General features: G+C 41.3%; 1 protein-coding gene across 5 annotated transcripts in view; it reads left to right on the top strand.

Moving 5' to 3' along the window:
- Positions 1-13,572, top strand: part of HERC3 (HECT and RLD domain containing E3 ubiquitin protein ligase 3) — a 94,098-nt gene that overhangs the window by 33,332 nt on the left and 47,194 nt on the right. For all 5 annotated transcript variants that reach the window (XM_075860679.1, XM_075860678.1, XM_075860677.1 and 2 more), the window contains 4 exons: positions 2,476-2,552; positions 6,137-6,358; positions 6,775-6,866; positions 6,941-7,071. In XM_075860679.1, coding sequence (XP_075716794.1) covers positions 2,476-2,552; positions 6,137-6,358; positions 6,775-6,866; positions 6,941-7,071 — 522 coding nt within the window. The remainder of the gene's footprint in view (positions 1-2,475; positions 2,553-6,136; positions 6,359-6,774; positions 6,867-6,940; positions 7,072-13,572) is intronic.

Raw genomic sequence — 13,572 nt, 5'->3', positions numbered from 1 at the left:
TGGAGCAGGAGAGCAGCGCTCTATTTACATTGCCAGGAGCGGACCACGTGGTCTGGAGCGGCTCTGCGGCCAGCATCGCATGTATGTCATATCATCCCTGGCTATGTACTATGCCCCTCGAATCAACGCTAGGTGCCATTATTGATACATGTGACAGATCTCCATACAATCTGCAACAATAATGCGAAATATCGAACAACATCGTAATCCTCATGTGACAGTAGTTAGGTAAAATTTGTTTATAAGGGCTAATGTTTGACCCATTAAAGTCCACTTATAATACTTACACATACATTAGATATTTTTAATATTTCTGTGTATTGAGACAATTTAATTAAGTTTTTATAATTTTTTAAATATGTTATTGTCAATAAAACCAAACACTATTCCTCCTTTCCCCTTCCTATTGCTATTTACAGTCTCCCAAAATGGATTGTTGCCTGCCCAATGCTTTTTTTTTCTCCCCCAGAAATAAGCATCACCTTATGTGTTTGGCATCCACTTCTCTCCCTACATTTATAGAAATATATCTCTTGTCTGGGCCAAACGGACATGTTAATGGGGTAGTCAAGGAAGGTAGCTGTTGGCTTAACGGATGACTTAAAGAGATCTATTTTAGGGCTCCAACCACATCTTTTTCTCACATTAGTAATCCATTAAACCGAGTACACACAGGGTTTTAAAACATATGTAAAAAAACACCAGCTGTATTAAGCGTTTTTAGTCTGGATTTACATGCAGCCGTTTTTAGTAAACTGACACAATTTTAGTGCCGATTTTTGGTGAAATATAAACATGGCGTTTTTTAAGTAGTGTTTTATAATTTTTTTTAATCTTAGCTAGTCTGGATTTAGCGTTTTTTTGCATCATTTAGCAGCCTCTTTGTCATTTAGACCCCCATAGGTTTTTTTTTTTTATGGTCGTTTTGGTGGTGGTTTTTTTCATGAAAAAGCGTGTTACAAGGTTTGGTTTTTTTGTGTTGTTTTTTTAATTCGTGTAATTTTGTACAAGAGTTTTTCTAATGCCTGAAAAATGCCATACCTAGAGCAATGCTTAATTTTGATAAAAACGCTACTGACCCCAAAACGCCACTAAAACGGAAAAAAAAAACGTCTATGTAGACTTTTTTTTTTATCATTTACTATAGACCTTTAAATAACATCCTGGCCGCTGTGTTTCAGCACAAAGAAAAAAAAATCCCCTACAACAGTCAACTCGTCGCCGAATCCCTCTTTCAGGAGCTGCTGCAGCTTCTTTTGAAGCTTAAACACAATCACTGAGAGATCATTTTCCAAAGTGCTTAGTTTACTGGTAAATATCTCATATCTATGTTTCCGCAGTGATGGGTTGACCCCTTTATGAATTCCGGCTTGTTGATTCATCTTGTCTCATATGATATATCATCTACTAATAGATGTATCATACTTTTAGGGTATATTCACATGGTTCTGCCATATTGCAGTTATTGCCACGATTTCACAAAAATCACGGCAAAAACAAGATTTTACCTATAGCAGGTGAATAGGCTTAGAATTAAGGGTATGGCCACAGTTCAGATAAGATAGCTTTAAGTTCCACATCTCTGCACTTTGTATTCCTAAACTTTCCATTGCTTTTAGGCTTCGTTCACATCTGCGCCAGAGTCCCGTTCTGTCGGAGCTTTCCGTCGGAATGGGACCCTGACTGACACAAATGGAAACCATAGGTTTCCATCACCATTGATTTCAATGGTAACGGATCCGCTGTCAATGCTTTCCGTTTGTCTCCATTGTGCAAGGGTTCCGTCATTTTGACGGGATGAATACCGTAGTCGACTGCGCTATTGATTCCGTCAAATCGACGGAACCCTCGCACAACAGAGACAAACAGAAAACCATTGGCACCGGATCCGTCACCATTGAAATTAATGGTGATGGAAACGGAAACCTATGGTTTCCGTTTGTGTCTGTCAGGGCTCCGTTCCGAGGGAACATCGGGACGGAGCCCTAGCACAGATGTGAACAAAGCCTTAGATGTTAGAATTTTCCAGATAAGACAACCCCTTTAAATCCTATTTCTAAAGGAGATCCGGCTGGCAGGCAGCTGCAACTACTTGCGATCGACTGTTATCCACAAATTTCTCTTCTTTTTCAATATTTTAGGAAATAGGTTGGTTTTGTTTTTTTGGCCTACCTTTCAAAATCTGAACAACAATTTTTCCAGTAGGTGCCAAGATTTCCAGCAGTTGTTTGACTTGTCTGTTTTTAAGAGATGCTTATTTTCTTAGAACTCTGCATTGTGATAGTCCTTTGTTATTCCTCCTGGAAATAACCTGTTAGGACTAAACTGACTACTGGGCGAAACCGTTCCCCCCCCTTGTATGGGGAATACACATATTTACTAAAATTGCCAGGTCCTCTTAACTCTTTTTAGATGCTTAGAATGTTGTAGAAGCGTACTTCTATTACTAAATACTGCTTTGTATACTTTCTCTAGGTTAATTAAGAAATTAAATCAGCAGAAGATACTGCAGGTCTCATGTGGAAATCAGCACTGTTTGGCGCTTTCAGATGGTATGACGTTGCTCACCAACTTCATTATAAATTTCGATTATTCAGTTTGCCAAAAAATAAAGTTTGGTTTGATTTTATCCTCTGGGTACTATATTATTTGAATTTTCCCATACGTGTGATAAAGTTGTAACAGTAATACTTTCTCAGCCAGACTTCTGGTATAGTAATCTCAACGACCTGTCATAAGATGTTTTAAAATTACATACACCCTTTGCATGAGCACGTAAATTATATATATATATATATATATATATATATATATATATATATATATATACACACACACACACTACCGTTCAAAAGTTTGGGGTCACCCAGACAATTTTGTGTTTTCCATGAAAACTCACACTTATATTCATCAAATGAGTTGCAAAATGACTAGAAAATATAGTCAAGACATTGACAAGGTTAGAAATAATGATTTTTATTTGAAATAATAATTTTCTCCTTCAAACTTTTCTTTCGTCAAAGAATGCTCCATTTGCATCAATTACAGCATTGCAGACCTTTGGCATTCTAGCTGTTAATTTGCTGAGGTAATCGGGAGAAATTTCACCCCATGCTTCCAGAAGCCCCTCCCACAAGTTGGATTGGCTTGATGGGCACTTCTTGCGTACCATACGGTCAAGCTGCTCCCACAACAGCTCTATGGGGTTGAGATCTGGTGACTGCGCTGGCCACTCCATTACAGATAGAATACCAGCTGCCTGCTTCTTCCCTAAATAGTTCTTGCATAATTTGGAGGTGTGCTTTGGGTCATTGTCCTGTTGTAGGATGAAATTGGCTCCAATCAAGCGCTGTTCACAGGGTATGGCATGGCGTTGCAAAATGGAGTGATAGCCTTCCTTATTCAAAATCCCTTTTACCTTGTACAAATCTCCGACTTTACCAGCACCAAAGCAACCCCAGACCATCACATTACCTCCACCATGCTTGACAGATGGCGTCAGGCACTCTTCCAGCATCTTTTCAGTTGTTCTGCATCTCACAAATGTTCTTCTGTGTGATCCAAACACCTCAACCTTCGATTCGTCTGTCCATAACATTTTTTTCCAATCTTCCTCTGTCCAATGTCTGTGTGCTTTTGCCCATATTAATCTTTTCCTTTTAGTAGCCAGTCTCAGATATGGCTTTTTCTTTGCCAATCTGCCCTGAAGGCCAGCATCCCGGAGTCGCCTCTTCACTGTAGACGTTGACACTGGCGTTTTGCAGGGGTACTATTTAATGAAGCTGCCAGTTGAGGACCTGTGAGGCGTCTATTTCTCAAACTAGAGACTCTAATGTACTTGTCTTGTTGCTCAGTTGTGCAGCGGGGCCTCCCACTTCTCTTTCTACTCTGGTTAGAGCCTGTGTGTGCTGTCCTCTGAAGGGAGTAGTACAGACCGTTGTAGGAAATCTTCAGTTTCTTGGCAATTTCTCGCATGGAATAGCCTTCATTTCTAAGAACAAGAATAGACTGTCGAGTTTCACATGAAAGCTCTCTTTTTCTAGCCATTTTGAGAGTTTAATCGAACCCAGAAATGTAATTCTCCAGATTCTCAACTAGCTCAAAGGAAGGTCAGTTTTATAGCTCCTCTAAACAGCAAAACTGTTTACAGCGGTGCTAACATAATTGCACAAGGGGTTTTCAAGTGTTTTGTAATCACCTATTAGCCTTCTAACACAGTTAGCAAACACAATGTACCATTAGAACACTGGAGTGATGGTTGCTGGAAATGGGCCTCTATACGCCTATGTAGATATTGCATTAAAAACCAGACGTTTGCAGCTAGAATAGTCATTTAGCACATTAACAATGTATAGAGTGTATTTCTGATTAATTTAATTTTATCTTCATTGAAAAAAACAGCTTTTCTTGCAAAAATAAGGAAATTTCTAAGTGACCCTAAACTTTTGAACGGTAGTGTATATAATTATAATATATTTGATGTTATTTTTTTATTTTTATTTTAAATATTGCTCCTTTTTAGTGGATTCAGAAAGGTTGGGGCAGAGAGAAACTGAATAGACTCTATAGCTGTATACCTATGTGCAATTCTCCGGATAGAGCTCTGTATATATATTTCTATGTAAGGAGCTCTGTGCGTAGAGCCATGCTCAAGGACGCTGCTGCAGAGAGGCCGAGCTTCCTCTGCCTATTACCACTTCCCTGCACTTCCAGAGTTTCTAAATACGGCAATATTTTTACCTAGTGTATATTGAAAGTGAGCACTTTGTGTTGCTGAACTGTTTAATGGCGTTTTATAGTTGCTTACTGCGACTTTAAATTAGTTGTGGCGCTCTGAGTAAGAAGATTAGCGGTATATCAAGGCATGGGATGCAATCTCGTCACATGGCAACAGCATAATATATCCACAACTATAGGATTGATTCACATCCATCTGCAAACAGGTGAGATGCAACATGGCTTAAAGGGAATGTGTTGCCAGGAAAACATGTTTGGTTTTTTTTAATTAAACATTTAGTGTGTAGGTGATTAAACATTGTTCAAATTTTTTTTATTTTTTTCACGAGTCAGGAAATATTATAAATTAGATTCTAATTTATAATATTTCCCATTGCTGGTCACTAGATGGAGCCATTCCCAAAATTGCAGCATTGCATGTGGTAAAGCAACCACATTGCTTTTTGCTGCAAAATTGGGAAAAAAGCACTCGCTCTAGTGAGCTCTGAGAATCCCCCCCTCCTTTATCCTGGCTAGTGCCGGGATAAACGAGGGGTTTGAACGGTCTAACCTCCTACACTGTGTGTCGCCAGTTTTTGAGCTAACACACAGTGTAGTAGGTTTACATACAGTAGTAAACACACACAAACACGAACATACATAGAAATCTCTTACCTGCTCCTGCCGCCGCGTCTCCCTCCGGCCCGTCCGCTCCGTCTGCTGCCGCTGGTCCAAGTGCACAAGTCCGGAAACCGCGACCGGAAGTAGTAATGTTACTGCCCGGCCGCGACTTCCGGTCCACAGGAAAATGGCGCCGGACGGCGCGCATTTCAAATTGGACTGTGTGGGAGCGGCGCATGCGCAGTTCCCACACAGACGGCGTACACAGAAGTGGATGGGACGGGACCCGTTCGCAGTCCCTATGGGACTGTGGCTGCCGTATTCCATGTCTGTATGTGTCGTTAATCGACACATACAGAAATTGAAAAAAAAATGGCAGCCCCCATAGGGAAGAAAAAGTTTAAAAATAAGAAAAAGTAACACACAAACACACAAATTAATCCAAACGTTTTTAATAAAGCACTAACATCTTTAACATATTAAAAAAAAAATTGTGATGACACTGTTCCTTTAAACACAATAGGTCACTGTAGTTCTGATTCAATGCACTACGGTCATTTCCCTATCTTAGGCAAACAAACAACAAGCCGTCTGGACTACAAGGGACATTCCTCACTTATGTAGCCACAATGTAAATGCCACTGGTGTGGGTTTTGGCACCAAGATGGGCGACCTCTTTGTCCGTCGTGTGAGGTGTAAGAGATTAGTAAAATAGGACTACCCTTACTCGATATGTTGGAGAAATGTGCTGCTTTCCATGTTTGTTCTCAACTCAAATTCTCTTTTTTTACTATTTCAGATGTACAACTATTTACTTGGGGACAGAATAACCAAGGACAACTAGGTCTTGGTGATGGATTTAACCAACAGTCCAGTCCACAACGTGTGAAATCCTTGGAGGGGATACCACTAGCTCAGGTCACAGCAGGGGGTTATCACAGTTTTGCCTTGTCCCTGTCTGGGGCTGTGTTTGGCTGGGGAAAGAACAGTTCGGGGCAACTTGGCTTGAACGATGAACAAGGTAGAGTATAATGTTTTACATGAAAATTCACATGGACGATCATTTTAATGACATTTATGTTGCTCTGCCAATTCTTTAACATAAGGTATTTTTCTGGGAACTTGTATATGTATATAATATATAAATCGTTACATGTCCGAAACTGGTTGTAGCAGGGATAAGCTATGCATCTATGGTGTGAATGACTGCCTCCAATTACACGATCAAGGAATTATGTGAGGCCATAGAGAGTTAAATACCCGCAATAGTACAACTACAGTCTGATTTTTATTGTTTTGTATTTCCCTTTACGGGTATGTTTTTTATGCTTTTAATATATTTGAGATGCTGCAACTATGAGAACTATATAGAACAATTGTGCACTCTCTTTACTTGCAGTCCTCATAACCTTATGATCTTTTTATTTGCTTTTGCAGTCCGGGTATCGCCATGTCATGTAAAATCTTTGCGCTCCCAGAAAGTTGTGTATATCAGTTGTGGGGAAGAGCACACGGCAGTCCTAACAAAGGTAATTGTGGTAATGAAATAAGTAGCTATCCAGCTTGTTCTGAGGGAGGTTAATGTATCTGCTTCTTGTTCTAGACTGGTGGACTCTTTACGTTTGGAGCTGGGGACCACGGTCAACTAGGACATGACTCGGTTCACAATGAGATCAATCCAAGACGTGTACTAGAACTAATGGGAAGTGAGGTTTCCCAGATTGCATGTGGAAGGTGAGCTTACAAGATCAGTTACTCCAAACACAATCCTTTTTTCATTGCGGGCACCAGACCCTTTCTGTACCACGCCTGCACAGTAGCTCCATCCCTTAAAGAGGCTCTGTCACCAGATTATAAGTGTCCTATGTCCTACATAATCTGATCGGCGCTGTAATGTAGATAACAACAGTGGTTTTTATTTTGAAAAATTATCCTTTTTGAGCAAGTTATGAGCAATTTTAGATTTATGCTAATTAGTTTCTTAATAGACAACTGGGCGTGTTTTTACTTTTTACCAACTGGGCGTTGTAAAGAGAAGTATATGATGCTGACCAATCAGTGACCAATCAGCCTCAAACACTTGTCATTGTTCCAGCCCAGTGTGATTGTGCAGTGAAAGAAGCTGGGCTGGAACAATGAGAAGTGTATGACACTGATTGGTCACTAATTGGTCAGCGCCATACACTTCTCTCCACAACGCCCAGTTGGTAAAAAGTAAAAACACACCCAGTTGTCCATTAACCCCTTTAGGACGCAGCCTGTTTTGGCCTTGTGGCACAGCCCATTTTTTCAAATCTGACGTGTTACTTTATGTGGTAATAACTCCAGAATGCTTTTACCTATCCAAGCGATTCTGAGATTGTTTTCTCGTGACATATTGTACTTTATGATAGTGAAAAAACTTGGTCGACAAATTTAATATTTATTTGTGAAAAACACCAAAATTTAGAGAAAATTTGCAAAAAATAGCATTTTTTAACATTTGAGTGTATCTGCTTGTATCTGCTTGTAAAACAGACCGTAATACCACACAAAATAGTTACTAGTTAACATTTCCCATATGTCTACTTTATTTTTTGCATCATTTTTTTAATATACTTTTAATTTTTTAGGACGTTACAGCGATTAGAACTTTAGCAGCAATTTCTCACATTTTCAAGAAAATTACAAAAGGCTATTTTTTCAGGGACTAGTTCAGTTCTGAAGTGACTTTGAGGGCCTTATATATTAGAAAGTCACCATAAATCACCCCATTTTAAAAACTGCACCCCTCAAAGTATTCAAAACCGCATTCTCAAAGTCTCTTAACCCTTTAGGCATTTCACAGGAATTAAAACAATGTAGAGGTGAAATTTTAGAATTTTTTTGGGCTGAAATACATTTCTAATAAAAAAAATTCTGTAAAACATAAGGTTTTACCAGAGAAACGCATCTCAATATTTATTGCCCAGATTCTGCATTTTTATAAATATCCCACATGTGGCCCTAGTTTGCTAATAGACTGAAGCACAGGCATCAGAAGCAAATGAGCACCTAGTGGATTTTGGGGCCTTCTTTTTTTTTAATTATATTTTAGGCACCATGTCCGGTTTGAAGAGATCTTGTGGTGCCAAAGCAGTGGAAACCCCCCAAAAGTGACCCAATTTTGGAAACTACACCCCTCAAGGAATTTTTCTAGTGGTATAGTGAGCATTTTGACCACCACAGTTTTTTTGCAGAATTTAGTGGAAATAGACTGAAGATGAAAATCTACTTTTTTTTCTGAAAAAACGTAGAATTTTTTAATTTTTACAAGGAATGACGGAGAAAAAGCACCCCAACATTTGTAAAGCAATTTCTTCCGATTACGGCAATGCCCCATGTGTGATTATAAACTGCTGTTTGGACCCACGGCAGGGCTCAGAAACGAAGGAGCGCAATTTGTAGCACAGATTTTGCTGGAATGGTCTTCAGGTGCCATGTTGCGTTTGCAGAGCTCCTGAGGTACCAGTACATTGAAGTGACCCCATTTTGGAAACTGCACCCCTCAAAAAATCTATGTAGGGGTGTGATCACTTTTATGACCCCCATAGTTTTTCTGGCTTGAAAAATAAAATGTTAAATTTTTACAAATGCGCCATTTTTTTGGGCAGATTTTTCAGACACAACATATAAGTGAAGTAAAGGGCCTCAATATTTATTGGGGTATTTCTTCTGACTTTAGAAATACCCCCAAAGTGGTCTAAATATGTTGTCTGGACACATAGCAGTCCCTGGAAGTGAAGAAGCACCACAAGGATTTTGAGGCCTTATTTTTACTTGGATGATTTTTAGCCACAAGCATAGGCCTAAAAAATTGTGCAGATCATACACATATGTTCTAGTATTAGGTATTCATCGAGGGGTATAATGAGGGTTTTTAGTTTTGTTACACGTTTTTTTTTTTTAGAGTGTCCAATTTTAAAAATGGATTAAAAACCAGAATGATAAAGGGAGGTGTGGGGGTTTCAAGAGTATAATTTTTTTTAATCCAGGGAGGTGTGGAAGATGCGGAAGCAGTTCTTCATGCAGAGCCGTGTTTTGATGGACAGGTGTCGCACTGATATATGGTTTTCTTATGGATACCCCTTTTTTGCACAGACACGGCACCTTTTTTGTGCCCGTCGTTTTTTTGGTTTTGCAGGCACTTCACTTGGAAAGTGCTGCCCAGGAACGATACGGCAAGAACTACTTGAAGCAGAAGATGTTTCCCCCACCTCGTCTCCAAGCAATAGAAATTTTATAATATTTTCAGGGAAGTCCAAGTAGGTACCTGGGTGGCCAGCTTTACGGAAAATTAAAAATGAATTGTACAGTGCCATCTGCACAAGGTACACTGACAATTTTTTGTACCAAATTTTGCTTTTCCGCATGGCGCTATTCGGTTTTAACACCTGGTCATTCAGGTCATTCCCCCCCCCCTCCCCCCATGAATTTATTATATTCCTGAATGCACTCAGGCTTCATTGTGGACATTGTGAATCCACTTGTGGGGACAGGGGTGCAGCTGGCATCATGCATAGATGTCAGCATGCATACATCTTTTTTATCCCGGTATTTCAAACTCAGGACCCCATCCTGCAGCAATGCCCCTCTTTCTCCAATTTGCAGGGATTGGCCGATGACGGTCTTGGGAAGGTGCCGCTGTTTTTTTCGGACCGTCCCACATGCCACAGTTTTTTGTTTTTTTGTCTTTTAGACATTTGAATGGGTACACATGTGTACCAGTTGTCCAAGTACAAGTTGTACCCCTGCACACTAACAGTGGGTGTAGGAGGTCCCACACTATCTTCCCTGTTGTGGACAGTACGGGGGGACAATTTGGGGGCTGTATTGTCCTGTCCTTCCCCTCCTAGATTCGGAAAGCATGTGTGTATCCGGTCTCAGACTCACACCGCTTGTAGACCTTGATCCCGTACCTGGCGCGCTTATTGGGCAAATATTGGCGAAACTTCAGCCTACCCTTGAAGTGCACCAGGGATTCATCAACTGAAAGCTCTTTGTTGGGGTTGTAGATTTCGGGAAACTTTTGGGAAAAAAAGTTTGAGGGGCTTAATTTTAAAAAGTCTGTCGAAATTGGGGTCATCCTGGGGGGGGGGGCATAGGGAGTTGTCACTAAAGTGCAGAAATTTTTGGATTGCCTCAAAGCGGGGTCTGGTCATTGTATTGCGGTACAATGGACAATGATAAAGATTGTCCGTGGACCAGTAGGATCTCCCTTTGGGCTTTTTAGTGAGAGCCATGTTGAGGACTAACCCCCAATATTTTTGCATTTCTGCACAATTAGTTGGTTGCCAACGATTGGGCTGGGCATAAAACGAGTTTGTGTGTTCGGCTATAAATTGGTGGGCGTAGAGTTTGGTTTGGTCCACCATAAGCTCTATCAAATTGTCGGTAAAGAACAATTTGAAATATCCAATTACAGGCAGTCCTTCCGTCTGCACATGAATTCCTGCCGCAGCAGTAAATTCTGGTATTTGGGGGGTGTAATTGGTTGGGGGTGACCAATTACTGCTGGCAGTACCAGGGTCAGGCAGAACGGCAGGGTCAGGAAGAACCTGGACACTAACCCTCCTGCGACTTGGAGGAGGTTCCTCGCTGTCACTAGAGGAGGAGGACGAGAGAAAGAACTCTGGTTCCTCACCACTCGCTGAGTCCCTATCGGATGCGATCATGGCATACGCCTCTATAGCGGTGTAACGCTTCACAGCCATTTTATTAATTTGTGTGTAAATATATATGTAGTTTATACACACGTAGCTGTAACAAAGTTACGTTGTATAACAAAGATTTTTTTCGTTTTTTCACACTAAAACACTAAACACTAACTAACGCTAACACTGACACACTACGTTTTTCTCTTTAAAAAATCACAGAAAACACCAAACACAAATAATTATTATTATTTTTTTTTTATAACACTTAGTACCACTTACTAACTGACACGAACGCTGACTAACTGACAAGTGACGGGACTGACAGTGACGGATTGACACTAACTAACAAGTGACGAGACTGACACTACGGATTGACGCTAACTGACGCTACGGATTGACACCAACTGACAACTAACGCTATAACGCTACGGATACAAATTGGGTGAAAAAAAATAAAGTAAATCTCCCTTATATACTGGGAGGTGTGTGGGGTCACACACTAGGAACAGGGGAGAGAGAAATTAGGGGTTGATTCTGATTTTCACTTTGTGTGGGGCACACAACACGACACAGGCTCTGATCTCTCCAACTTCTCTTCACCAACTAAGAGATCAGAGCCTGTGTCCGGTATTTTTCACCCACCCTGGGTGAAAAACGCACTGTGATTGGTGGGTCTGAACAGACTCACCAATCACCACTGCTATTGGTCCATTGCTGTTGGTCCATATTAACTGTTGGTCCATTGCTATTGGTCCATATTAACTGTTTCCGGACTAATTTCAAGTCCAGAAACTTTATTTGCAGAAGCGATGTAATCGGTGGATCAGATCCGCCGATTTACATCGATCGCCGGCATTGGACCGCTTTTATGGGTCCAATGCCAGTGACTGGGGCGTGTTAGCTGTCCGGGGAAGGGGGTTTTACCCGCCCCTTTACCCGCCCCCGGCTGAGAATGAACTATGATAGGTGGGTCTGTTCAGACCCACCCATCAAGGCAATGGCCACTGCTATTGGTCCATTGCCGGTCACATGGGGCATCGGGCAGGGAGGGGGGTTTCTATAGTAACCGTTTCGGGACTAATTACAAGTCCCGGAATGCTTTTTTACACTTTATCTGCAGAAATGATGTAATCTGTACAGATCCACCGGTTACATCGATCGCCGGCATTGGACCGCATTTACGGGTCCAATGCCGGTGACTGGGGAGTGTCAGCTGTTGGGGACAGCTGTCCTCCCCGTTCCCGGTGCACACTGCCACCGACAGTGTGCACCGGGAACCACTCAGTAACTGTACGTCCTTGTGCGCTAAGACACTGGCCGCTGGGACGTACAGTTGAGTCGTGGTGCGCCTAGGGGTTAAGAAACTAATTAGCATAAATCTAATATTGCTCATAATTTGCTAAAAAATGACAGTTTTTCAAAATAAAAACCACTGCTGTTATCTACATTACAGCGCCGATCAGATTATGTAGGAGATAGGGCATTTATAATCTGGTGACAGAGCCTCTTTAAGTACAGGGCAGGCAGTACTGCGCAATAACTCCTCCTGTGTCCTTCTGCATTGATTGGCTGTGCATAGCAGAGCGCTACTGGGAAATATAATTTTCGAGAGAAATCGGGAACTCACGTGGGAGATTGTCCTGAATAAAATGTGATGAATTAACTTCACACTTAACCCCTTCCCGCTCCTGGACGTACTATTAGGTCATGGCAGCTGTATCGTTCGCGCTCCATGACCTAATAGTACGTCTCGGGAGTAACGGCCGTTTCGGCCGTCCTCCCGACACATACAGGAGCTGTGACAGCTGCTGTCTCGTACAGCAGCTGTCACAGCTCCTACAGCGGGGACCGATCGCTGTGTCCCCGCTGATTAACCCCTTAAAAGCCGCGTTCTATAGAGATTGCGGCTTTTTAGGGGTTAAGCTACCATCGCCGGCCTGCTACACGATAGCGGCCAGCGATGGTGACTATGGCAACCGGACACCAAACAATGGCGTCCGGCTATGCCATAGACGGAAGCCTAGTGGGTCCTGACAACGTCAGGACCCACTATGCTTGCTGTCAGTGAGTAGCTGACAGCTCTGATACACTGCACTACGCATGTAGTGCAGTGTATTAGAATTGCGATCAGGGCCTCCTGCCCTCAAGTCCCCTAGTGGGACAAAGTAATAAAGTTAAAAAAAAGTTAAAAAAAGATGTGTAAAAATAAGAAAATAAAAGTATTAAAAGTAAAAATCCCCCTTTTTCCCTTATCAGTCCTTTATTATTAATAAAAATATATAAACAAACAAATAAACTATACATAATTGGTATCGCCGCGTCCGTAACGGCCTGAACTACAAAACTATTTCGTTATTTATCCCGCACGGTGAACGCCGTAAAAGAAAATAATAATAAACCGTACCACAATCACAATTGTTTGGTCACTTCACCTCCCAAAAAATGGAATAAAAAGAGATCAAAAAGTCGCATGTACCGAAAAATGGTACTGATCGAAACTACAGTTCGTTACGCAAAAAATAAGTCCTCGCACGGCTTTATTGATTGAAAAATAAAAAAC

Source organism: Rhinoderma darwinii, chromosome 1 (assembly GCF_050947455.1).
Source record: "Rhinoderma darwinii isolate aRhiDar2 chromosome 1, aRhiDar2.hap1, whole genome shotgun sequence".
NCBI lineage: Eukaryota > Metazoa > Chordata > Amphibia > Anura > Rhinodermatidae > Rhinoderma > Rhinoderma darwinii.
The sequence above is the reverse complement of the archived record's forward strand: the minus strand, read 5'-3'. Positions and strand labels throughout refer to the sequence as shown.